Raw genomic sequence first — 27,656 nt, forward strand, 5'->3', positions numbered from 1 at the left:
GGGAATTCGCTCTTGACCCTTCCAAAGGGTCCAGGGCGAAAATTTTCAAATCGTTCTATTTTTTTTTGCAAAAATCTAGTCAAGCTTGGCATGGATGAAAGAGGAGTAGTGTCTTTTTCCTGAGAGGTAAAATCAACTTGAAATGATGATTGAATTGAGCCTAAATTGAGGAATTCGCTCCTGACCCTTCTAGAGGGTCCACGACGAAAAACTTTATAGGAGGTATTTCTTGCTTGGTTTGGTTGAATTGAAGTGTTAAAGGCATGATGAAAGGAAGAATGAGCATGTTGGAACCCTTAGGTGTGTTTAGAAGTGATGAAAATGGAGATTTTAGCCAAGAAGGTAAATTTTGTTCCTGACCCTTCCAGAGGGTCCAGAGCGAAATTCCTTGCAAGCCTATTCTTTTAACCTTGTTTTGGCTTAAGACCTTATCCATTGGGTGAAGGATGTTGTTTAGTTTCCTCTTTAGGTGATTTTGAGTTGGAAAAAGGAAGAATCAAGCCCAAATCATGATTTTCGCTCCTGACCCTTCTAGAGGGTCCATAGCGAAAATCCTCCTAGACCTCATTTCCTTCCTTGCTTGACCAAATTTTGATGCCCAAAGCATGTTGAAAAGAGGAATGGATATGATCTTGCTTTGAGAGGTGTTCGATAGCATTGAGTGATGGAGATTTTAGCCAAGAAAGGCAAATTCGCCCCTGACCCTTCCAGAAGGTCCAGAGCGAAATCCCTTATAAGCTCATTTTTTAGCCTTTCTTGGATATGAAATCCTATTCCTAGCACAAGTGAAAGGTGAAATCCCGCTTAGCAAAGAAGTTTCAAGGAGAAAAATGAAGGATTTTGGTCAAAATGGTGAAAATCGCTCCTGACCCTTCCAAAGGGTCTAGAGCGAATTTTCTCAAAAACACTCTTTACTATCAAATTTTGCTAAGTCAAATAAGGGATAAGGTGAAACATAGAAGGAATTACCCCTGGGAATATGTTGAGGTTGGAAGAAATTATCAAGAGGTGAAGGAATTGAGCACAATTGTGAATTTCGCTCCTGACCCTTCCAGAGGGTCCAGAGCGAAATTCCTAAAAAACACCTGTTTTCTTGCAAGGACAAGGCAACTTTTTAGATTTTATGGCTTGAATGGGTGTGAGAAGGTATGTTTTGCCCTTTGAAGATAATTGAGATAGTCAAGAGGAAGCAACCAAGCCTAGAAAAGGATTTTCGCTCTTGACCCTTCCAGAGGGTCCAGGGTGAAAATCCTAAAACCTGTCTTTTCTTCCAAATTTTGGAATAAACCAAGCTTAGACATGGGAGTGAGAGGGCATTTGGATTGCCTTAGAGTGGAAATGGATTGCCATCAATGCAAGTTTTGAAGCCAAGGAAGAAATTCGCTCTTGACCCTTCCAGAGGGTCCAGGGCGAAATTTCTGAATTCTCCCTTTTTCTTGCAAATTTAAGACAAGATTTCGCTTTTCTGGACTTAAAGGGGAGTAAGGCATGATGATCTATGCCTTAGAAGTAATTTGAAGTTAAAAAGCATGAAGGAATAAGCCTAAAACTCAAAATTTGCTCCTGACCCTTCCAGAGGGTCCAGGGCGAAAATCTTAAAAACCCCTATTTTACCTTACAATAACAAACCAAGCATGCATGAAGTGAATGAAGAGGATCATTGCCTAACTTTGTGAGGTGGATTGGAGTCAAAATGATGAAGGAGTAAGCCTAAACAAGAAAAATCGCTCCTGACCCTTCCAGAGGGTCCAGGGCGAAAAACCCTAAATTCACCTTTTTCTCTGAGATTTGAGTGAGACTAAGCCTGGACCTCAGTAAAAGATGCCATTTGGAATGCCTTGGTGAGGTTTTGGACTTACAAAAATGAGGATTTTGAGCTCAGGAGAGAATTTCGCTCCTGACCCTTCCAGAGGGCCCAGGGCGAAATCCACATTTTCACCTAATTTCCTCATGTGAAATACCAAAATTTGAAATGCAAGACTTTAATTGGGTATGAACTCACCTTCCAGGAGATTTTGGAGTCAAGGAATGGGATATTCGGGACCAAATTGAAAAAATTGCTCCTGACCCTTCCAGAGGGTCCAGGGCAAAATCATTAGAAAACTTCATTAAGCCTTGATCAAACCTTGATATTCCCCAATTTGCACTAAATTAGCCAAATTCAGGACATTTGGGAGGTTGAATTAAATTCGCATTAATTAAGGCATTGGCAATTTAATTAATTAATTTTTAGGCCTTGGAATAATTAAAAAATCCACCTTGGAGGCATTAAAATTAATTTTAATTTTAAAAAAGTAAAAGGTAAGCGCTCAAAATCATTATTGTGCCTTTACAAACAAGTCGGCCACCTTTTGAAGGGATTTTTATTTATTTTTATCCCCTATTTGCCAAGTCGGCCTTGAAGGGATTAGGGTGAGCGCCCTATATAAAGGAGTGTTGTTTCAAATTTCAAATCATTCATTCATTCCTTTTAAATGCAATTTTGAGGAGCTGATTGGAGGAGCGGAATCCAGCAGATTGGAGGCGAATTTCTTACTGAGTTGGAGGCTAAATTTCCAGATTTTGAAGTTGTTTGAAGGATAATTTCCAGATTTTGAAAAGCTAGTGGAAGGTGAAGCTCTTTTGAAGGTTAATTAAGACATAATTCATCCAAGAAGGTCAGCAATTCAATCCTTATCCAGCAAAGTCTGATCTTCTTTCTTCATTTTTTCCAAGGTTGATAGTTAAGCTTTCAAAGAAGGAGGGTATGAAGAATTAAAATTTTTGAAGTTTATATTCAAGACTTGTGTTGATCTCATAGCAATCCTTTGAAAATCTAAGTTTTGTGCAATCTGATTTTCATTCATAATTTGAAAATTCATAATTCTTGAGTTATCATGTCATTTTCAAATTAATGTTTTGAACTATTCCCTTGAAAAGGTCTTAAGTTCCATGCTTTAAGGTATGATGCTCAAAGACCAACTTTAATCTTTTGTGTAGGCATCACATGACGACCCCCAAAGCCGGAGGGTCTACTAGCTGGCAGGCTCCCATCAAGGAAGATTAGAAGAGCGACGAATTGGAGACCAGGATCGTGTCCAAGTGGAGTAATATTGGAGACACCAACTTAGGAAACTTCAATGTGAAGAAATTTCGAGAGGCCCCCTACATTGGCAAGCCATCACCTGTTGCAAGGAAGATAATCGAGAGTGGCATCATCAAGGCGGCATGTTTCCCTCCCGCAGTCAAGTGTCATGAGTTGATGATCGAGTGTGCTCGCCACTATGACTCACAATCAAGGACGATCGTAACCAAAGACGGGAACATCTTAGCTTACCTTTCAGCGGAAGCTATAAGTGAAGCTCTTCATCTTCCAGACCATAAAGATATGATTTACAAAAGCTTAGAAGGAGCCAGCTCGATCTATGAAGATGATCCTGAGTCCTGTTTGAACTTCATTAATAAGAATTGGTTGCTCAAAAGTCGGCCTCGTCTGAACAAGATTCCCAATACACCACATAGGATCGACTTTCAGGAGGAATACAGAGACTTGATAACTTTGCTCAATCGAGTTACAGGTGCTTCTCAAGCCGCCTTCTTCGAAAAGTGGATTTTCTTCTTCATACAAGTGATAGTCCAAGGAAAGGGAATGCTTCATTGGGCCAGAATCATTAGCAATTGTCTGGACGTACAGTTAAGAAGGCTAAGACCCACCAAATCATTCCACATGAGCTCATATGTTATATATGCCTTGATCAGGAGTTTCGAATATGCAGGGCTACCTCACAGAGGAGTGATTGGAAGAGGACCCGGAGAAATAAGGGTTTGTGATTCTTATGTTCATCTGCATCATTCGCCTAGAAGTGACTACAGGTTAGTCAATGACACCTTCACAATGAACATTACCAGGATATTGCAAGGAAGAATTCACAATCGACTGTCTCTGGATGCACAAGAACTTGTGAAGAAGTATGGCGCATGGTTCATCCAGTTTCAAAAGTTCACATACATCAGAGTTCACGGGTGTCCTTCACCTCCCTACGTGTTGCAAAGATATCCAACATACAGGATAGTGCTACTTGAGGTGACTAGATAGTTGACAGCTTATGCGAAGGCATCCGAACACAAGCATGGAAATGGGATTCCCGTGCCCATCATACTAGGGAACTCAGTTGAGGTGTGTCCTAATACTCAAGCCACGGAAGATGCAGAGAAGGAATTATCTTTATACTCATTCACATCCTTTGCTTCACGAGAAAACTTTGACCCTCATGGTTATATGGAGGAGACAGTCGGTAGAAAGTACAAACATGAGTTTCAGGTGGAGGACTTTTGGATGAATCTCCCAGGTGATTTAGAGGTTAAAAGAAAGATGCATTCCAGGCTACCCTTATATCTCATCAGGAAATGCAAAGTTTATAGAGTAGCCGATCAAGCCCAGGATAATGGTAGATACCTCTTGTCGTCCTATGAGAAAGAGGACAAAGAAGTGAAGATAGATTGGAATGAACCCGAGGTTTTAGACTTGAGGGCTTTGATGACTCCCGTTTTATCCTGCACTCGCAGATGGGTGGATGTACAACATCAAAAGTTGAAGGAGCAAAATGTATCAATGACATTTACTTTGGAGGCAAGGCCAGAAGAAAGAGAAGCGAGTGTGAGTGAGAATACTTCTCATTCCAAAGGCTCAAAGAGGAAAGAAGGACCTGAGAAGAAAGAGCCTTCCAAGAAGAAGTAGAAAACAAACCCTGATCACCCACCAAGCACATCTTCCAGGCATGAAAAGGAGGCGAGTCAAGGGAAAGATCAGAGGCAGATAGTATATGAAGTTGATGAGTCTATGGAATCCATGGTACAAAATGATAAACAAGAGAAAGGACAGACACCTCAGCATTCATCAAGTCAATCTCCCCAAGTTGATGCTAATGAGCAACACGAAGAAAAGAATGATGATGAAGCAACATCTCCTTTCCGGGAAGATAGACCACTACCTAAAGAAATACAAGTGAGGGAAACAAGATCTGCCATTCTTGATTGGCTGAAAGAGAGACTGACAAGGGTAGTTGTGGTTGAAGAGGAAGAAGATGTGTTTGACTTGGAAAGCCTTATAGGAAATTCTCATGAGGTAATGGAAAAGAAGAAGGCCACAAAGATGTCTAAGGTAATTAGAGATGAGACAGGATCCAGGAAAGTGCAGGTAGCTACACCAGTGGTGGACAAATATGAGGATGAGATTCTTGCAGATGAGTATGACTTAGAAACATTTGAGCTTGGTCCACTTACCTCTGAACAAGCGATGGAAGAAGCAACTGATTCATTTGAAGCACTTAAAGATAAACTCAAAGAAGAAATGGAAAAGAATAAGAGGCTTGAAAGGGAGGTCAGTGCTTGGAGGAACTATTTTAGTCACCTTAATCAGCCCTTGAGATGTCAGGATCCAACAGTATCTCCTTTACAAGCACTCCCTCTTGAATCAGTTGGGGAGGCAGAAAGGGTGAAGAGCTTGGTTCAGCTTATGAGCTCTTGGATTGATAAATCCCACACGGTAGCCGTTGAATTTGCAACAAGAATGATGAAGACAGTTCATCGAGCTATCCAGGTCCTTGAGATAATCCATAATCTAATGATAACTGTAGCTGCATTCACTCACACTAGAGATGTTATCATTCCTGTCCTACAAGTGATAAGACAAACACCAAGACGAATTCTGGCACAAGAAAAGATAATGGATGGAGGAACCCATAACCTCCTACAATGGTCAGCTCTGCTGCAGATGAAAGAGGTCCTTTTTGAAGACATCAACACCAGATGCAGTCGAGTTGAAGGTATCATTCATCCAATTCAAGATAAGGTGTTTGAGGTGTTGTGTACCATTCTTGACAGGTGGATCGAGATTGAGACAAATGTGGACATCCAAGAGTTGGAGGAGAGAGTCAAGGTCATCTGTTGCAAAGAAGAGAGCATCATCACAGATAAGCAACGAGATCAGATGTACACTACTATGTTCCTGATTGAGAAGACCAAAGAACTTGAACCTGGATGGGAGACAGGTGTTCTCTTTGCTTTTGATCAAGTCCTTCACTTGGAAGAACGAATGAAAAATCTTCCTGAGATTCCCTTTGCTAAGATTGAGGGAATTGTGTCCAGATTCATTGAATATGCTAAGAAAGAGCATAGGAAAGGGAACAACATTCTAGATGAAAAGTTGTTATAGGATGAGGTGGTAGCTTAATTCCTATTTGTCTATGTCTCCTCGGTTTTTGTGCCAATTCTTTATTGGCTATGGATTGGTGATGTTTATCTAAATGGGGACTTTTTTGTAACAAACCCTAATTAGGGTTTAGTTGTCAAAATCTCAGCCGTTGATCTTCTTTTGATCTGGGCCATTCATTGTATTTGAGGATGCTATATATACCCTCACTCATTTCATTTCAAGGAGATAGTTAGAAAAAGTTAGAGAAAGAGAGAGAGCTTAGAGAGAAGAAAGTTATTGTGTAGTAAGATTGAGTAGTGAAGAAAGAATTTTGAACAATTGTTGTCCATTTGGCTTTGAGATCAATAAAATATTGAAGTTATGGTGTTTTATTGTAATACTTGTGGCTATCTTCATGATTGTTTATCTTTTTGAATCACTCTCAGTTGAAATAGAATTTAAGTTTAAGTTTGAAAGACTTAAGTGTTGTGCCTGATCTTTGGTAAGATTCACATTCCAAACTACTAGCTTCTTACTGATTGTAAGGATGCCTTGTGTGGTCAACTGGAAACCTTGAGATTGATTAAGAATTCAATCATTCTTGGAAGTATTTATATGTATCTCTATGATAGTATCTATATCCTTGATGATTTGAAAAACTATTGAATCCCCTTAGAAGATCGCATCAATTCCAGTAGAGTTGTAATTTCTTGGCGAAACTGAAATTGGTAGAATCTTATCAAGTCTAGTCTTCATTGAGTCATTCTTAGGAATAGTTTAAGTATCTCTTCCTTGAAACCCTTATCTTTTGACATTTTTTGAAAATTTGTTAGTGTTAGGGAAATCCTGTTCCTGCAGTTGAAAAGAGAGTAATACGAACAAGCTTTCTCTAAAAGTACATAAGGCCCCTTGAAGAAACAGCATACACAACGACCATTGGTGCTTATCCACACGTAGAGATCCTACAACCAAGAACCTTGAAGTCATCCCTATTGATCCTTTTCGCGACATCTTTAGCATTCGTAGGCTTTATTCAAGAGAGGATAAGATACCTCTGGGTATTTTATTCTATGTTAGGTCGTGTACAAAATACACATCAACAGGTAGCCCCCCCTTAAACTGCAGTGCGCTTGGTAAACTTTTTAATATGACCAATGACGTTGGTGTGACATGTCCTTCAGTACCATGTGGGCTGGGGAGACTTGACCTTGTGGCCTTGTGCTTTACCACAAGAAGCCCTCGCCAATCGAGCCAGCCCACAACCTATCTAACTTATGATTAGGTGGGGCAATGATGGACCAATTATTGAGAGTAGCTAATCTCTCATTTGCTTTGGGCTCAACTAGACGTAAGAGGGGCTTCTCTAGAGGTGTACTTAATAGTATTGATCACAATTGAAGATGTGCAAGTAGGCAAACATGTAGTAGTACCCAATGCATGCCTACCTCAAAAAGCTGTCTCTAGACCAAGGACTAACATACTACTCATAAGACCTCTTATTATCTTGATAAGCACATCATTGCATAGTTGCAAGATGTGGGTTTGTACAACATAATTCTCCAAAGGTAAGAACAATTATCGATTGCTGATAATGTTTTCCTTGGTTGAAATATTGAACCATGAGGTGCATACAAACTAATTTCCTATTCCTAAAATATCGGTGAATGATGTTTTCATTTAGAGTGCATGGTGGATCATTACTTCGAGGATCAATGCCTATTCATTGGTCTGCAAAGTCATAGGATACCGTGAGAGACAAAATATCAAAATCACAAAGGAATGAGTTGTTCATAAACATGCACCACAAATAATGATATATAATTATTGAACATTCTTATTATCCATCCCATATTGGAAAAAATCATATGGATTAAGGAAGTGAGCATTAGAAGGCTTGTATTGAATTATAATGTTGTGACAATCATTAAATACCCATTATATTTATACCAACAAGTGTGGCAAGAGAGAACATAAGCATAAAATGCCCCTCAAGATCTACAATGGAGCCGTGGAAACATCCATTTACAATATTAACCTCCCTATTATTTATAAAGAATGTTTTGATCTAATGGCAACTGGATTTGTAGTGGTTGAAGCCTTAGATGCTCCTTCACACCTTAGTAACTTGGAGAGCAAAAATGATTGACCTTTTATTCTTCTAGAAAACTAACTAGCATATAAAGTGCTTTGTTGGAGGCCTTGTCGCTTCGAGAATCAAGGAAGAATTGCAGGTTGTGAATGTGGCATGTAATGTAAGCTTAGATTCTACCAAATCCATTGAATGAGAAAACTAGAACAAGCACGAGGAGTGACCCTATGTTATCGGTTCTTGCCAAAAATGGTTGGGTCTTGGTCCTGGTCCGTGCCTGGTCTTGGTCCGAGCCTGGTTCGACCTAGGTCCCACCCGAGTCTTGCCCAGGCGGCTGGGTTCCCTGTGGGTCCTGTGACAGGACCAACAGGGAACCCAGCCGCTTGGGCAGGACCCGGGTGGGACCCAGGTCGAACTCAGGAGGACCCGGGAGAACCCAAGCCCGTGGGTTCCCAAAAACGGGGCCCATGGGTTAGAAAGCAATTTAAAACAATTAAAAAACAATTTTTTTAATCTTATTTTTACATCTAAACCCTAATCCGCCCCTCTATGATGCATTTCATGCATCAAAACATGCATTCAACCTATTCTACTTGCATTTTTGAAGATTTTTTCTCTACAATCAGGCTTCTTAGTTTTTGTATTTTTCTTCGAAGGTGACGACTACGAAGGTGTGAGACACGCATCAAAGGCATAGGAATCACCGGAGAAGAAAGATTTAGCCATTAAAGGTAATAGGAATCACAGGTTAGAAAGCAATTAAAAACAATTAAAAAACAATTTTTTTAATCTTATTTTTACATCTAAACCCTAATCCGCCCCTCTATGATGCATTTCATGCATCAAAACATGCATTCAACCTATTCTACTTGCATTTTTGAAGATTTTTTCTCTACAATCAGGCTTCTTAGTTTTTGCATTTTTCTTCAAAGGTGACAACTACGAAGGTGTGAGACACGCATCAAAGGCATAGGAATCACCGGAGAAGAAAGATTTAGCCATTAAAGGTAATAAGTGAATCTGAATTTTTTTCAAGTTTTCAAGAATTTTTCCAAGTTTTTTTGAAATTTTTAAATTTTTTTAAAAAGTTTTTTAAAGTTTTTTAAATTTTTTTTAAAGAAGTCTTGTATATTTTTTTACACTTTGTATGCATAGTATGGGGTTATAATACCGAAATTTTAATAATTTTTTTCAATAATGTTGTGCATTCTCTTTTCATTTTAGGTGCATTATTCATATAATCATACATAATGGCTGGAACTGGAAGTGCAAGTGCAAGCTCTAGTTCAATTGCAAATGTCCGAACTGAAAATACCCCCTTCAAAATTGATCAAGATTCACCACTTTGGCATTATACAACAATGATCAAGCCAGTGTCTGGTGGTGGGGGTTTTGTTTGGCAATGCAACCATTGTGGGACTGAGTATACCAGCTCATACTTTCGAGTGAAAGGCCACCTTTGTTTCATCCTTGGGCGTGGAATAAAATTTTGTAAGGGATCAGATGGCAAGGGGCTATCAAAAGCTCTAGTTTTGGGATATATTAGAGAACAAGAGGAAGCTGATAGGAGAAGTAGCAAAGCAAAGACTGATCATCCTCTTGTCCATCCAAGCTCAATGTCTAAGAGGCCTTCTAGTAGCATTGGCTCCACAAGACTAGCTAGTTCACATCCTTTCATGCAAAACCCACCAGTTGATGCAGTAGAGAATCAGAATGTTGTGGCTTCACGGAAAAGAGGCCCATTGGATTTTGCCTTCAAAAAAGAACTGAGAGAGATTGCAGATTCCAAAATTGGGCGTTGCCTTTATGGCAATGGGCTTCCTTTCAACCTTGTTAGATCACCTTACTTTCGGGACATGGTGCATACTCTTTGCAATACACCTTCTGATTATGTTTGTCCAGGGTATGAAAAGCTGAGAACCACCTTATTGGCAAAGGAGAAAGCATCCGTAGAGTCACAGTTGAAGGTCATCAAAGATACATGGCAGGAAACAGGTGTGACCATTGTTTCTGATGGATGGAAAGATTGTAAAAATAGGCCATTGATCAATGTTATAGCAGTGTGTCCTAAAGGGGCAATGTTTTTGAAAGCAGTGGATTGTGAGGGGCAAGTGAAAGATGCAAGTTTCATTGCCAATATCTTGATAGAATGCATTGACATGGTGGGCCTCAAAATGTTGTCCAAGTTGTAACTGACAATGCTAAAAATTGTAGGGCAGCAGGGACTATAGTGGAGGCTACATATGGTCACATCTTTTGGACACCATGCGCAGTACACTCACTCAATTTAATCATGCAAAAGCTTGGCACACAAATTGATTGGGTGAAAAAACTGTATGCGAAGGGCGAGGAGATTCAAATGTTTGTGACTAATCATCATATGTCACAAGCCATTTTCAGGACCTTCTCCAAGTTGGAGTTGTTGAAGGTAATTTATAAATTATAATTACTAATTTTAAATTTTATTTTTTAACTTTTTAGTTTTAAATTTGTATTTTTAATAGACTTGCATTTGATATATGTTGTGTATTTTGTTATGTCATGTTAGGTTGCTGAAACACGATTTACATCTCACACGCTCGTCTTAAGACAACTTCTGAAGGTGCGAGACGCCTTGAGTTCTATGGTCATCAACAACTTGTGGAGTGTATGGAAGCAGTCCCACACAGAAAGAGCTCTAAAAGTAAGAGCATTGATCCTTAGTGAGAAATGGTGGGATGATGTGGAATATGTTTTGAATTTCACTGAGCCCATCATGAGCATGATTAGGTATGCTGATACTGATCGCCCATGTTTGGGCGAGATTTATGATGGCATGGATTGCATGGTGGAAAAAATAAAAGAAGTAATAAATAGAAAAGAAAATGACCCAACGGAAACATTTTTCAAAGTTGTGTAGAAAATTGTTGTTGACCGTTGGAACAAGATGACCACCCCCTTACATCTCTTAGCATTTGCTTTGACGCCAAAATTTTATAGTGCAGAGATGCTTGCAACACGAAGGAGGGTGCCACCATATAGAGATGCAAAGGCTGCTTCTGGCTATAGGGCTGCCTTTAAAAAGATATATCAAGATGAGGAGACAAGAAATATTGTCATGAGGGAGTTTGGCCAATTTGTATCTGCAAAAAATCATGATGTTGTAGCTCTTAATGCTAGATATGGGATGGATGCTGATGAGTGGTGGTATGTACATGGTCAAGGGTCCGTTTACTTGCAGCCTCTTGCAATTAAACTTAACTCCCAAGTATGTATCTTTTTATTTTTTATTTTTATAGTTTTCCAATTCCATTTGATGCTATCATATTTTTATTTTATAATTTTAATTTATAAATTTCTAATTATGTTTTAACTTTTAACAGGTTGCAAGTTCTTCTTCAGCTGAGCGGAATTGGAGTACATACTCCTTCATCCACTCAGTCAAACGTAATCGTTTGGGTGCAAAGAAAGCTGAGGATTTGGTCTACGTACACTCCAACCTTCGTTTGTTGTCACATAAGGACCCTGAATATAGTGAGGGTGTAACAAGGAATTGGGATCTAGCCCCTGAGTGTGCTGATTTAGATGCTACAGTTGCACAACTTTGCCAAGTCTCTATAGACGAGGCGGTTATGGAATTTGAGAGAGACATAGCTAGTGGGAGTGGCATTCCATTTGATATTTGGTTCAATTGATGCTGAATTTGAACCACTTGATGACCGTGGGCTTGGGTTGGATGCTTCAGATGAAGATGAATATGGAATTTAAATGCCATAGATGGCTTGTAATTTGAATGTTTAACTTTATACTTTATTGTGTCATGACATTTTCACATTTTGAAACTTGAAACTTGAATATTATCTTTTTTGCAAATTATGAATATGATATTACATTTATGATTTATGATATATCAATATCAGAATATTTATTGGCATTGGCAATTATGGATTTATGATTTATGATTTATCTGTTATGATTTATGTATGGTATGGGAAAGTTACATTGTATGTTTGAACTGTGAACATATATAATTTTGATGTTTGAAGTTTGAACATATATATATATAAAAAAAAAATTAAAAAATATATATATATGTACGGACGAACTGGTACCCGTACCCAAATTTTTTTTTTTTTTGCCGAATCCGTGAATCCGTACCCAAATCCGAACCTGAATCCAAACCGGAACCGGTAACTTAGACGAGGACCATTGAGAGTTGGAACTCCAACAACTATATTAATGATTGCATGTTTGTCTTCATTCTCCATCATTTTAATTGTGTGTGAATTTGTGCCCTAATGATGAACAATTGTTGTTGGGTGGGAAAACCCTTTGGAGTAGTTGTTGCATAGAATTTGATCATTAATGATGACTTGGGCTATGCAAGGAGGTAGGTAGGAATGAATAATGCAAAATATGAGAGTTGTGGAGTTTTGAGGATCAAGGGTTTGGAATGCCTCACAACCCATGCTAGAGGCAAGCAAATTAGGATATTGTTGCATCCTCAACTTCGAAAGGATATATGAAGGAAATTATTGGGAGTCAAGGATCAAAGATACCACAAAATCTATACCACTTGTTTGGGATTGGGAGTATGCCATACCTCATGCCCAATGCAAACAAACAAATGTATCTTTGCATCTTTGACTTTGAAAAGAATGTTAAGGGAAGCATTGGGAGTTAGGGATCAAGGATACTAAGGAATTCATCCACTAGACATTCAAATAAAGATAGGTTTTAACTTTGAACCCAATAAGGTAACAACGTAGAATGTCGGGGATACTTCACGAACCATGCCCTAAAGTGTTTTGTTAAAGGAATTCTTGCATTGCTGACATTGAAAAATTATACAAGGGGAAGTATTGTAAGTGTCTTGGAGTGTCTGAGGAAAAGCATGTTGGTAAGAGAAAGTTCAAAACTCCAACAAAGACAAGGTAAAAAGTGATGGTTGAGAGAAAGGTACACTAGGATGGGAAACTCTGAAATTTCAACAACTAGTACAGTTTTTGGAATTTGATCAAAAAACATCCACACTTTGACTTTTACTTCTAGTACATGAACATGGGGAAAGATGGAGAACAACTCTTTTGCAAACTGTGACCAAGGGAAACTCATTAGGAATTATCTCAGATTGGTTATAAATGATGGGCGAAATGTGGCCAAATGCACAAAGGAACTGGAACCCAAGCAAATATGGACACTGTTGAATTGGCTGCTGTCATGCTCCCTGGTTGCAGCAGTGTTAGAACCCTAATCACAGCAGTCCTAAACCCTAAACGCAGCAGTTCTAAACCTAGTCGCAGATATATAAGCTTGAGTGATTAAATAAAGCAAGGGGCCAACTAGGATAATAATAATTAAGATTTGGAATGATCAATTATACGGAGCAATTAATCAATGAAGCCAGAAATTTTTGTTCTGCAAAGCAATATAAATATATATGATGCTAGGGCCGACCTTCTAGTTCAAGCACCCAAAATTGAAGGAGAAAATTAATAAATAAAAATAAGTTGTTATGGTGGCTGAGCTAGGCTGTTTGAGCGCCCAAAATTGAAAGGTAAGTGAATCTAAATAAAAATATAATATTCAAGCGCTGCTAGGGCTGACCTTCCCTTGCTTTTGGCACCCCTTTTGGTGAAGATTTTAAATGCAAATTAAATATGATATATATAATATACTGGCCGGCCAGGTTGAAAGAGCATAGCCACTCAACGAAAAGGCATGCCATGGGGGTATAAATAAGTGTTCTTGGGAGGACATTTATGCTATCTGCTCACTCAAAGATCTTTCTAAAAGAAGCAGATCAAAGCGAAGCAGATCTGTTATTAATAACAGGTTCAGGCATACAGCAGTTTGATATTTTAATTATAACTTGGTATGGAATTCTTATGATATACATAGCATGATTATTCTTAATTATGACTGCTCACTTCTGAACTATATGTACATATGTACATATGTATACATATGTATATATATAATATGTATATTTGCGTGTGCGTGTGTGTGTGTGTGCGTGTATCTATATATATAGGTATATGTATACAATACATACATACATATATACATATATACATACTATATATGTAGATGTGTGTGTGTGTGTGTGTGTGTGTGTGTGTGTGTGTACATATATATGTACATATATATATTTATATATACATGTATATGTACATATACATATATATACATGTATGTATATATATACATATATGTATATATATACATACATGTATATATGTGTATATACATACACACACATATATATATATTATATACATATATATGTAGATGTATATATGTATATATATGATGTATATATACATATATATGTATGTATATACATAGATATAGTATTAATGTATGTTTTCTTACATATATATATAGAGAGTGTATGCCATGATGTGAATATTATTTATATGCTTGTCTAATTGATACAATCAGCCATGATAGGGATACTAAGGGATTACAAGGAGGGGAAACAGCGATGAGGTCCTCTTCTAAGTATGCCACCTCATGGTGGTTGACTGGTGGTCCCATGAGGCCAAGGGGGTGCAAGGAGTGCTCTGCCCTTGGGCTTAGGAGGGAAGGATTCTTGGGACACCCTATTGCAATGCACCTCAACACTCTATCATGGTTGATCAATAGGCTAAGGAGTCCAATCATAAGGAATGGAGTAGGATGGCACAATGAAGGGGAAATGGTTATGGACACCTCACCAAGTACACCGCCTCATATGGATGGCAAAGGGCCACATGAGGCCAAGAGGGATGGTTTATTCTCTCTTGGGCCTAGGCTAGAGGATCTCTTGGGCACCCTATCAAGTCATCTTATCCTAGCTTCCCTATGGTTGAATTTTCCCTATAAATTAGAGATATCTTATGATTAAGTTTACGTTCCTAACCCTAGTAGGAAAGATCTATTTTATGGATTACGCCTTCAATGAGCTTCAAGTTTTAGGGAAAAGCTAGGGCATTCCTAAAAAGGGGACATTACAGCTGCCAACGCCTCCAATGGTAGTGTGGGATTTTCATGTGTATTCATTCCTTAAAACAATTGTAGAATGGAGAGATTAACCTTTCATAAGAAAACAAACAAAGATTGGTTTAAACTATTCAATAATGCATATTGCCTAAGAAGTATTAGGTTCATTCCTAAACAAATATACTAAGAGCTGGGTTTTAAAGATGTTGAAAAAGCTTCATTATAGGGAAGAAATGCTGAAGGTACAAAAGAAAGGTAAGAGAAGTGCCCTTGGTTCAAGATTTGATGCAGATGACTGTTGACAGAGTGCACATGGAATCTAGGCAATATGTATCAGAATTGTTTTAGGGAGACTCTACCAGTGCAAATTGCCAACTTGGTATTGCAAACTGAGATGTGCAAGATCATAAATTATGTATGATGAAGTAGAGGCATGCTGACCTCGACACAGACAACTGTCACACTTTTGGAGAGTGCTCATATTAATTTACAGGTCCTCACTGTGCTTAGAGGTTTCTGATCTGGTACTTTGGTAGAAAGATATTTGGCCGAAACCTGTGTAGTTGGGAAGAGAAAAAGGTTTGGGACTGCTTGGGAGCCTCCTTCAGTCTGCCCCCTTTCTGTTCTTTTTCGACCTCACTTACATTCTATGGAAGAATCAGAATGTGTGTAGCAGCCTAGGTGTGCTGTTCTAAACTAAAACAACAAATGAAAGCTTTAGAGAACACATATCCTATAGGTTTCTTGAGACATGCGTAGAGTGCTTTGTGTTCGTAAAGGATAAAGGTTATGAGAAAAGGCTAGATGCCAAGGGGCTATGGTGTGATTCTACACGTTCAGATTCTAGAGAAGTTATCACAGCGGCAGTAAAAGAATATGCAGGATTAATGGTGGAGGTTTATTGGAATAACAGAAGAAATAGATAATGATGGAAGCAATGAAAATGAAATACAGGAAAGGGCATTGGAAGAAGGGAAATATTTGCAAGAAGAATACTCGTGGGAGTCATGTTGTCATGTTTGTAATCCAAAGTATAGCTTCACAAACGTTGTTGCTTCAAGGTTCCAGAAAATCCCTTGGAGTAACAGAGAATAAAATATAGCTTTAAAAGATTGCCAGAGATTGCAAAAGCTAACAAGACATTATCAGCAAAGGGTTGGATTTGTTAATTTAAGAAGTTGTCATGAATGAGAGCAGTTTTAAAAGAAAAAACATCACTGAAATTGGCTTTTGATTGTTTTAGAAAGCTTCAAATCCCACAGATGCTATTGCCATTTCAATAGTGACTAGCTCACTACTACAACCTTATAGGTTTTGAAAAGAATGCACAGAGACAGGATTTGGGAATGTTGGGCTACACGGCATTTTTGACTTCTGGTAAAAGGCTAAAGAATTGGTTTTAGTGTAAGCTAAAACATGTGTGCGTGTGTGTATTATATATAACATAGGTTAGTAAATTAAGAAAAATGTAAACAATCTTACATATCACTGAAACATAAGGGAACAGAACTGCATACATTAGTTGCATTAATCCCATCTCATATCAAGCTTATCTGACATTTGTGGGCTTAGTCACCTGCAAGGTTTAAGATCTGCTTAAATTATCTACATATGATCTGTCATCGTCAGCAGTAAAAGTAGTGCTAACATATTTGATGTACATTACTGAGTTTCAATTTAGACGGACAAACTAAAATGGTTCAGGTTGAATGGAAAATGTGTCAGCTTAAACCAACCTAATACCTGTATTCAAATATGTGAGTGGAATGTTTGCAGGGTAAATACAAGCATGCAAACAAAAACAAATTAACGAAAAGTAGGCCTGGGGATACCTTGAGCCCTGGGGATGTTTTAAGCCACTGCCAAACGGTACCCAATGTTTTCGGGGCAAAGTTGTTTCTTTTAACCTCAACAAGAATGTTTAATATAATGTTATGCAAGATCATTCATGCGCTAAGTGGCCTTGCATATCATGATGACATATGAATCCAATTTATATAAATTTTAAGCTTCAAAATATTTGTATCTAATCTTTTTAATTAAACTAGTACTGCAAGTTCAATTTTTTTTCAGAATTTGTTCCATGTGTTAAATAGCCCATAGATCTTTTAATGCCTCAAATTTAACATTTCACTAAAGAAAGAAAAAATTGGGCTCCATAAGCCTATGGTGGCTCCACCATAAAACCCTGATCAGCTCCACTTGACACTAGAGGCTTCTTTCATGTGGTAGAGAATGGCACAATATCGCTATTGTGTACAACTAGAAAGTTGTAAGTCAAAAGTTAGAGTATTGTCAAATGTGGGTGACCATATTGCCACGGGCCTTAAAAACCTCTGAGGATGTAAAGATGAGAATGGAATGTGCAAGCACTAATGAGCCTTATGCTGTGACAAGGGAATGATTAAAGCTTGTGTAGTATTATCATGAATTTGATTGAACTCCCAAATTCTTAAAGGCCCTATGATTGATTGGTAACATAATCTATCATGAGTGAATCCTGGGAGTCGATCACAAAATTTGCAAGAAAATCTGATATCCATTTTGCCTCTCATTAAATGAAGCAGAATAACAACATCTATAAAGAATCTAGCACCGCTTAAGCCCATTTAAGAATGTTTCTCAACTTCTAATTAAAGAATGTTTTATATTAGATATAGAGAACAAAACAGGGTCTTATAATATAAGGAGCTGGAGCTCCATACAGTCCATCAAAATATCACCTGTTGCTATCCGAAAGGAGAATACATACTAACTCTACTGCATATCACAAAAGGGACAAAATATGCTCAGACCAAATCATTCCCAACAGCCCTTAACAGAGGTTATGTATTCACACTGATCATAGTCATGTACCAATAGGAGGAAAGATGTCATCATCCGGATCCACATCTTTCACAACTGGCTCATACTTACATCTCTTAGCAGCTTGCAGCAGACTATCTTCTTCAGGGGCTTAGAAATATCTTTTTTCTTGATGCACTCCTTCGATATCTCCAGCTCCTCCTTATTGAGATTGTCTCTCCCTTGGGGGAAGAAGTGTGCACCCTCGACTTCTGTTTTGTACACTATTGATAAACCTTCTTTGAGTAGGATCATTAAACTGTCTTTTTGAATTTCCATTGTAACAGAGACCTGCAAGATAATAAAGATGAAGATGAGTTCACTACTGAACTCAGTAAGGCTCCTTCTTTTGCTTTGGAAGACCTTTTCGTTCCTCTTCATGCAGGGAAACCACAAAATTTCATTAGTCAAAATCAGCCAAAAAGAATTAAGCTCAACACTAAAAGTTTGCACATATCCACAGCTAGAATTAAGCCCAGTACTAAAAGTTTGCACATATCCAGAAAGAGTTTCAAACCAAGAAAAGTTATTTCTAGTATCCCAACCAAAATTGTGCCCAACAAATAAGGACCAAACAGCTAAAGCAAATTGACAGTTAAAGAACATATGTTCAAAAGGCTCCGATTTGTAATGTCCCATTTGGGAATATTCAATATTCTTTTATTTTACCCTAAAATCACAATTCCAACTAAAAATAAGAAATGCAATATAGTTAAGCATATAAATTTACCAATTGAAATACCTTTAACAAGATAAATCCTGGTTTAGGTCCTGCACATAATATTGGTCCCTTGGAAATTGACAATAAATTATAAGTCAAGATAACATCTATTTTTTGACTTATAATTAGTATACATCATGAAATCATATAAACATTCTTATATAAAAAATCCAATGGGGATTCCCATAATAACCTCATTAGGAATTTGTTGAAGCATTTGCAAGCCTCACTCTCAAGGTTGGTCACCCTTGCAATGCGAGAGCATGGAAGGTGGGCCACCCTTTGAAATGTCCCCCACAATTTTTTTTAATTTTTAGACACAAGGAATTCGCCCATTAGTGTTAGCATGATAAAATATTGAGAGCAATACATATTGGTTGTTGGACCAGCCACTTCCACTTTTCAGTGGGACAAAGAAATGCTGGAAATTAACAACAACTTGGCGGTATTATTAGCCAATTACAAATCCAAGAAGATTGAAGTTAAGTAAATGACAGTCACTGAACCACTTTTCAGCGGGAGGACTAGGAATAACAAAGCTATCACTAGACCACTTTTTCAGCGGGAGGACTAGGAATAACAAAGCTATCACTAGACCACTTTTTCAGCGGGAGGACTGGACTACAAAATGAAATAGAGATAGGTGGCGAAGCCAGCCTCTTCCACTTATTCAGTGGGCAATACAAGAAAGTATAGTGCAGAATGAAATGGATTGTTTCAGTACTACTAAACACAACCTTACAATAAGCAACTCTGCAAGATACTGTCAGTACAATAAAGTTCTAATCTCTAATAGATATAAGAAGGTACTCCAAGAAACTACAAAACAAGAAACTGGAAAACACAAGCCAAAATGAACATTTTGCCAAGTCTGATACAACTTAACAGCATCACCAAAAATCAGACCAGCAGCACTGTGAAGTCCATATCTACATCAAAACGCCTCTGAATGAGCTCCAGTAAATTGCAGATGAAGCACAAGAGCTAGGTGGCCAAGGAAGGACAAGGAAACACGCCACCAAAGGGGTCTCAGCAAGGGCACACTCTTTAAAACAGAAAATTGAACTAGGGCAAACAGCAGCAAGTTCGATTTGAAATATGAAATCAACCACTCCACCAAAATCCACTAAAGTCTAAGCAAAAGGGCGCCAAGAGCATACAAAACTTTTGAATCCGTACCCACAAAATTCAAATGAAAGCTCCAACCAAAATGAGCAGAAAAGCGGATCAGCTGTAGGGTTTCTTCACCAATTTATCACACCAAACTTCTTTAAATCCACTGGTAATCTCTGAATGAGATCACTCTGTCAGCTAGGAGTAATCTTTCAAACTCGAAACTGAAGATGAGCTAGGAGGGCACACAACCCCGAAGCCAAGACTCTGAAAGCAATTCAGTAGCACTTCGTTATCAAATTTTAGCATCCCAAAACAAGAGCCCAACACTCTTATTTATAACCTTGGCGCCTCCAAATTCAAATTCACATTCGCTCCAAATGGATGCCAAATGCAAATGCAAGATCATTTTACATTAATTTGAAATTTGCATTTCATTTCCCTTTTCTTCCCTAATCGACCTTCAAGAGGTGCAAAAATATTTTATTAAAAATGACAATAAAATAATAATGTTGCATCCAAGGTAGTTAAGTGAAATAAATTATAAAATTAACTTATTTCCCATAAGGCATCCATCTTGCCTTATTAATATTTCACTTTATAAAATATTTTTCCTCAACAATAAATCGCTCAACCCAATGACACAAAATAATACTTTATCACCTCAAGTCGACCCCTTAAGTCATAACCAGAAATACATGAGTCATACGCCCAGGCCAAGGGGGCATTAAAAAATATTAAAACTTTTCCCATGTGCTGAACCACTACCATAGTGAGCTGAAGGCCAAAAGTACTGAAACTGCACTGCCAGAAATAGCCTCTGAACTGGACCACTGAAACTTGCCAAAAATAACACTTACTAAAAATAGCATACTGCTAAAAATAGTAAGTGTGTCCAAATGCATTTTAACCACATTCTGAGCAGTCGTCGCAACTTACAAAAAATAGTAAGTCCGAAAAATTCTTCAGATTCATTTGCTTGTCACACCATCGTGAAGAACTTTGAAAACCCAAAAAAACCTAAAAATAGTAAGTTTACCAAATTCTACTGATTGCTACACATGTACCATCACTGCAAAGCTTTCTGAAAACCCAAAAGGAATCTAGAATCAAAACTGTAAAACTCCAACATGCAAGCTGCCAAAATTACAACCACATCCTCCTAGGAAATAGGAAACTGTAATTTTGCCTTTGACTGACCAACGGTGTTGTGACGTTTTCACACATCGCCCCATTGCAAATGGAGACCCCCTACTTTTTAGGCCCTTCTGGTTTGTGGCTTTGTTTTTCTGGGTATTTTTCGTAGCAGTCTCGTCAGTCTCTCTGCTTTGCAAGTGTTTGGGGGTCATATTGATTAAGTTTGCTTTTCGTTTGAGCAAATTTGGTTAAGTCTAGGACTCGTTTTGTCAATTTTAGGATTTCTGCCTTTAGTCCTAGATTTTAGGGGTTTTTGTTAGGGTTTTGGAAAACTAAGCTTACAACTGGAATCAGGACCCTTCAAGGAACTTCCCAGTAAAATTTGAGCGAATTTTGAGCACTTACTATTGTTAGTAAGTTTCACTACCTCTCGGATTGGTCTAATTTTGCCAAAAATCAAACTTACTATTTTTAATAAGTGCTTTTGCGACCTATTTTGCCCAAACCTTGACATTTTGAAACACTTACTATTTGGGAAAATCTATTTTTGGGAGGATCTTCACAAGAAAACACTGAAAGCTGAATATCTCTGAAGACGTTGAAGACTGAACGTTCTTGAAGACCATTTCTAAATCCGGAAGAGTCCGAAGGCAGACAAGTTGGATCAAAAAAATGGTTAAGTATGGAACTCCTATTCCAGAAGAAGAAAGCATGCAAAATCATATAAGTCTGGAAATTCACATCAATCCACCAATGTCATCTAGATCTGGAAATGGCCTGAAATTTGATTAAGTCTGAAAATTTGAAAGATCCTCCAAAATCCAAAATTTGCATTATGATTCGTAGGGACCTGAAACCACTCTCAAACATCCTGACAATATATATGGAATATAACTTAAAGTATAAGAAAGGAAAAAGACATATTGAAGATGCCACTTATACTTGAATGTTATATTTTATATATATCTTGATGAAGAGAATGGGGAAAAATCATGAAAATCTTTCCCCAAGTCAATTCAGCGCCCAAGTTTGGCCAAGGGCGCCAAACAAAGGAGTCCATGGAGAACGTGGAGAATGTGAAAATCCTTGCCTAGGTGGTTTTAGCGCCCATACTTCACCAAGGGCGCCAAAGTGAAATTGACATGAAAAGCATGGAAAATTGTGAATTCCACCACTTAGTGAAAATTTCGCCCTACTCCAAGGGAGGGCGCCAAAGTGGAGTGCTCAAGGAGAATGGAGAAAGTTTAGAATTCCACGCCTAATGGAGATTAGCGCCCAAGCCATGATGAAGATGCCAAAGAGGTGTTATCTTGGAAAACCTTCAATGTGATGAAATTCCTTCTTCCTAGCAAAATTCCGCTCTAAGACATGGAAGGGCGCCAAAGTGGACGATGCATGGAAAGATGTTGAAGTTAATAATTCCTTGCCTTAGGGAGAATTGCGCCTAAGGAAGGTACCAGGGTGCCAAAACTTGATGGTCATGGAAAGCTTCAAAATCACAAAATTCCTTACTATTGCGGAATCATTGCCCAAGTCCAAAGGCAGGTGCCTAAGGCCAGGGATCAAGGATGAATGCTTCAAGATGAGATTTCCTACATCAAGGTCAAAATTCCATGCCCAGTCAGGTTGTTGAAGAGAAATTTTTTGAGGCATGGAAATAATGAAAGTCCTTCACCAAGTTGGATTCCACGTTCAAGTCAAAGAATGAAGAGAAATTGTCTAAGGCATGAAAATCCAAGGGTCAAGGAAGAATGAAAAGCAAAAATCCCCTCGAGAATTTTTTTGAAATTTCCTTTTTTAGAGACCAATTCTTATCAGAATCCGAAATGTTTTGCAGATTTGCACTCGCGGGAGAATTCTCTCTCTCCTGGACCCGGGTCCTAAATTTTAGGAAATTTCCTAAAAAGTAGATGTGAAAATTGGTTGAAAAGCTCCCTACGAACATGATGAATTCAAAGAGCACAAAAAATTCTTTCCTTAGGGAAGAATTGAGCCCAAGAAGAAGAAATTCTAGGAAAGGTGAGAATTTGGCTAAGTGTCGGAAATTCCTTCCTTCAAGACAAAATTCCAGGAAAGGTGAAAAATTGATTGAGTGTTTGAAATTTCTTCCTTTAGGACATAGTTCTTGGAAATCATGAAAATTGGCTAAGGCATGAAGAGTTTCCTTCCTTAGGGTAAGGAACAAATTTCTTTCCAAAGGAGAATTCCTTCACAACATGAATTCCATGCCGGGATGAATTGAAGGTAAAAAAAACAATTTCTAAGGCAAGGAAGGAATCAAAGTTGAACTGAATAAGCAGAATTTCCCTCGGAAAAAAATTTGAAAAATCCATTCTCGGGAATCAAATCACATCCAAATTTCAAAATTTTTACAGATTTGGATTCGTAGGAGAATTCTCTCCCTCTTGGGCTTGAAACCCTAATTTGTGGAAAATTCCTAAAAAATAGGAGATGGTGAAAATTGATGGAAAACCTTCTCCAAGCAAGGAAAGTTGAAGAGACTTCAAGAAAATTTTTCCGGAATCAAATTTTCTCTCTCCAACAATTCTAGATGTGCAGGAGCGGATATACGACGACAGGGTCCACTTGCATGGCGAGGATCTATTGAATGCATGGCAGTATGGTGGTGCATTCATTGCTGGAATATTTGACCAAATGGCGACCCGGTCATTGCATGAAGAATTAATGGAGCATCTTTCGCATGCAACCGTCACATTTATGACATTATGGCAGATTCCTTCTGCATGCCGCTGTCACGTTCAGGAGATGATGGTGCATTTATGGCATCATGGGCGATTTTTGCATGAGGGTACATTCATTGCATAGTGGGTACTTTTTGAATGTAATGTTTAATTAATGCTTTATGGGTGCCATTTTTGGCAGGATTGTAATTAATCGTATATGGGCTTAATGGGTGTTAAATGCTGATTCCCACCTTGTTGCATCTTGAGTGGGGAATCTTCTAGGGCGAAACCCTAACTAGGGTTTCGCATGTAATCATGGCCTGAGTCCTATATAAAGGGGTGACCCCCCCCATTTATAAGGGAGGAGAGATTATTATTTGAGATTGTTGCATCAGGATTGTGAAGTAGCCAACTTAATACATTGTTCGATTTTGATGGTGTATTTTTGTTCTATTTTGGCAATCTGCATGGTCTTGCTCTCTTCAATTAGACTAGATTTGCTTATATGTTGTTAGGAGAATTGGATTTAATAGGAGTACTTTTTGCAGAATTCGAGCTCATACTTTTGGTGTGCAGCTGATTGTTGTATACTGTGCAAAGTTAGCCTGAGCCTTCTGATGTGTGTATGCTTAACTTCGATCATTAGTAAAGATTGTTCGATCCGATGGTCCATATTGGTGATCTTAAAAACCTCCACGCACCCTGTGAAGATTGCACCGCCTTCGTGTAGTTGTGCTTTGCTGGTGAAATGAAGCGTGGTTTGATTCTGCATGAGTGATCCTGTCTCATGTTCTTAGGATTAGATTAGCTTTAGCATAGTTCTCTCTACCCTACTCTCATTTACTTTCTGTATAATTCAAAAATCACAAAATATCTAAAACTAGAGTTTTCATTACAAATCATCCGTGTAGAAATCCTTGAGCTTGCATGAGTTTATCATCTTCTTCAATTGAACACACGTAAGACCCCTTGGGTTAACGACAAACCCATCAAACAACTGAGTCACATCCACGCACTGAAGGAACCTTGGAATTAGCCATTTGAACTTTAAGCAATCTTAGCATACGGACTGATCTTGATCAAGAGAGGATAAGGTGACCGTTGGTGACTTTATTCTGTGTTCGACATTGTCAAAAAAACAAGTCAACAAACAGGTCTCGGGATTGGCCAACAATCCCCAAAACAAACTAGAGCGGAAAAGGGGACATTACACCCTTCCATCCTTCAGTTCACCTTGGAGGCTGGTCATCCTCCTTGTTCAGGCCCAAGAGCATGGAAGGCTGGTCTTCCATTTCACCTCCTGGCCCACGGGCATGGAAGGCTGCCCGTCCATTCCATCCTGGGGTGGCATACTTGATGGGACCTCAAGCCGAATGGCACTCTAAGCCCCCTGGTCCATGAGCATAACATTCATCTCAGGGTGGTGTACTTGGGTCTCGTGATCTGTTTCGAAAGAATTTGTAACCTGCAAATTTATGGTGTTTCTTGTTCATCTGTAGTTGTTTTCTGGTCTGGCTTCATATTCTTTAACAGTTTTGGTCTATATTGGATACTGATTGAATCTTCTTTTGCTGTGGCAGAAACAATTGTCATCATCAATATTTCCTGATACATGATTAATGACAAGATTGGTAATTTTCACTGTATCTCTATAGGCCATAAATGATAATTCATGCGAATGTGAGAGGGAATACCATTTAGTAGTCCAAGGGGTTGAGCTTAATTGGTTGAAGCATTGAGTTCTCATTGTGGAGACGCAAGTTCAAATCCCAAAAGGGACAATTAATATGGAATTCCAAGTTGTGACTCTTGGTCGTCCATATCTGGCTTTTAGTGTGGAGTTGGTTTCTAAATAAGTGGATTTCTAAGTTGTGATTCTTGGTCTTTCATAGGTGGTTTCTAGTGTGTTTGCTTGAGAGGAGCTAGTATTTGTCTCATAGTTGTTCTCACAAGAGTTTGTATTGGTCTCATGTTGATGCTCGTATGAACAGAGTATTTATAAATGATTATCAATATAAAAAAATATCATTTATTATGGTCTTTTTAACAAATTTTTTACTCTAAGATATTGATTTGAGTCATAGGTTCTGAATTTTGTGGAGGTGACGTCAGGTCTAATGATGCATGCCATCTATGTTGGATCTTACTTTGAATTTTGTAGCATTTACAAATCGATCTTTCTCCAGCCCTTATGCGCTCAGTAATATCAATTTGGTTTTGTAATTTCTTTCTTGGAAATATCAGATTTTTCTTACCCAGCCTTGGCTTTATTTGAAGTACAAGTAGCTTCTAACTTTCATATTCATGTATATTTATAATTGGTGGTTATACATGTTAGATGTCATATCCTATCTTTTTCCTTTCCAATTCAGAGAAGTACATGTTACACCTTCTAGGAATATTTTTTTTCTTGAGTATCATTTACAAATTTTAGTTTTCATTTCTTGGTAAACTAGATATTCTGTGGCATATGTAATTGCAGGATGCTGAAGCAACCTTGAAAGCGAGGAAGAAAAAAAGTGATGCTAGAGAAATGCAAAGCTTTTATCAGCAATACTATGAGCAATATGTGAAGTCACTAGATGCAGCAGCTGAAAAAGCAGATCGGTACAGTTTACACAATAGTATCTTTTTCTTAACATAGCTTGTTGCATTCTGCTGCACAAAATCTGGACTTGCTTCATCTTTTCCGAGCTCCATAAATAATTAACTTATATAAACTAAGCAGAGACAAAATTATTGTATGTGGCAATTTACATATCATATTTGATCGTTTCACTTTCAGAAATGCTTCATTTTTTGAAGGGTTTGCTCTTTAGTAAACTTACTTTGATGAGTTGCATATGGCACCTAAATCCAGAATGAGAAAAAGAGGGGTTCCTTAAAAAGTGAAAGAATCCATTTGGTGCTGCAGGCTACATAGCTTGAGGAAAATGTAGGATTCGGAGCTGATGGTTTATGCAAACACTCTTTTATAGCAAGAAATTTAGAAATGCAAATGGGAACTCTGAATACTTTGGGAACACAAGAATCCATTTGGCGGCCTCATTGATTCTATGTGGTATGAAAATGTGAAATAAGAAAAAGTGGGGCTCCTCATAGGGTGAATGAATCCATTTGGTGCTGCAGGATACATAGCTTGAGGAAAATGTAGGATTTGCTGCTGATGGTTTATGCAACACTCGTTTATATAAAGAAATGCAAAGGGAACACAAGTTTGGAAGTTGGGAGAACTAAGTCAGGAAATGGAACACTCATTGGGGAAATTTCTAATGGAAACAGCAGAAAATGAAGAAGTGGTACAAAATGGTATAAGAAAAGGAAGAGCTTCTGGAAACTCTTCGGACTCGTTTTGGGAACTCTCAGAAACTCTTGGAAGTAGTATTGTAATCTTTTGAAGAGCTGAGATTTGTAGACCTTAACGGGTTTCCAGATTAGTATAAATGATCTAAGGACTTAGACCATAACTATTTATAACATTTATATGTATTGTTTGTAGGAGTTTCAGCTCAGTTATGATTTTAAAATTAATTTATTAGTAAATGTTAGCCCTAACTTTTTTTTCGATTCTAAATGTACAGTTGGTGTATAGTTTTGGGAGTTCAATTTTTATTGTGAGACATGAAATAAAACAAAGAAGCACAGAGAAAATGTGGTCGTGGAAGTCAACCCAGTTTTTTCCAATTTTAATATAAAGTGTCTTGGAAGTCATCCTTGTTTTGCAATATTAATTTTGATATCAAGTTTTCAGAGCAAAGAACTCACTATTGGAATTGATCTAAAAGTAGTACATGAACCTGTGTGAAAATGTTAAGGGCATAAAAGAAAGCCTATAGATAAAATGTCAACTTGAACCTATCTGTCGCCTAAGAGAAACAAACGTGACAGCAGACCTCATGCTGGTTCTTGTGAGTGATTTTCAATGTGGGAATT

General features: G+C 38.0%; 2 protein-coding genes across 3 annotated transcripts in view; both read left to right on the forward strand.

Annotated features, from left to right (window-relative positions):
• LOC131064663 (callose synthase 3) overlaps positions 1-27,656 on the forward strand; it is a 154,731-nt gene that overhangs the window by 15,348 nt on the left and 111,727 nt on the right. For both annotated transcript variants that reach the window (XR_009372084.1, XM_059218549.1), the window contains exon 3: positions 26,206-26,330. Coding sequence is in view for 1 of the 2 variants with exons in the window: in XM_059218549.1 (XP_059074532.1) it covers positions 26,206-26,330 (125 nt within the window). In the remaining variant the exon portion in view is untranslated. The remainder of the gene's footprint in view (positions 1-26,205; positions 26,331-27,656) is intronic.
• On the forward strand, positions 10,814-12,136 carry LOC131064670 (uncharacterized). Its single transcript, XM_057998901.2, has 2 exons — positions 10,814-11,508; positions 11,624-12,136. The coding sequence occupies exons 1-2, from the start codon at positions 11,188-11,190 to the stop codon at positions 11,933-11,935; spliced, it is 633 nt and encodes a 210-aa protein (XP_057854884.1). The 5' UTR covers positions 10,814-11,187; the 3' UTR covers positions 11,936-12,136.

Source organism: Cryptomeria japonica, chromosome 1 (assembly GCF_030272615.1).
Source record: "Cryptomeria japonica chromosome 1, Sugi_1.0, whole genome shotgun sequence".
NCBI lineage: Eukaryota > Viridiplantae > Streptophyta > Pinopsida > Cupressales > Cupressaceae > Cryptomeria > Cryptomeria japonica.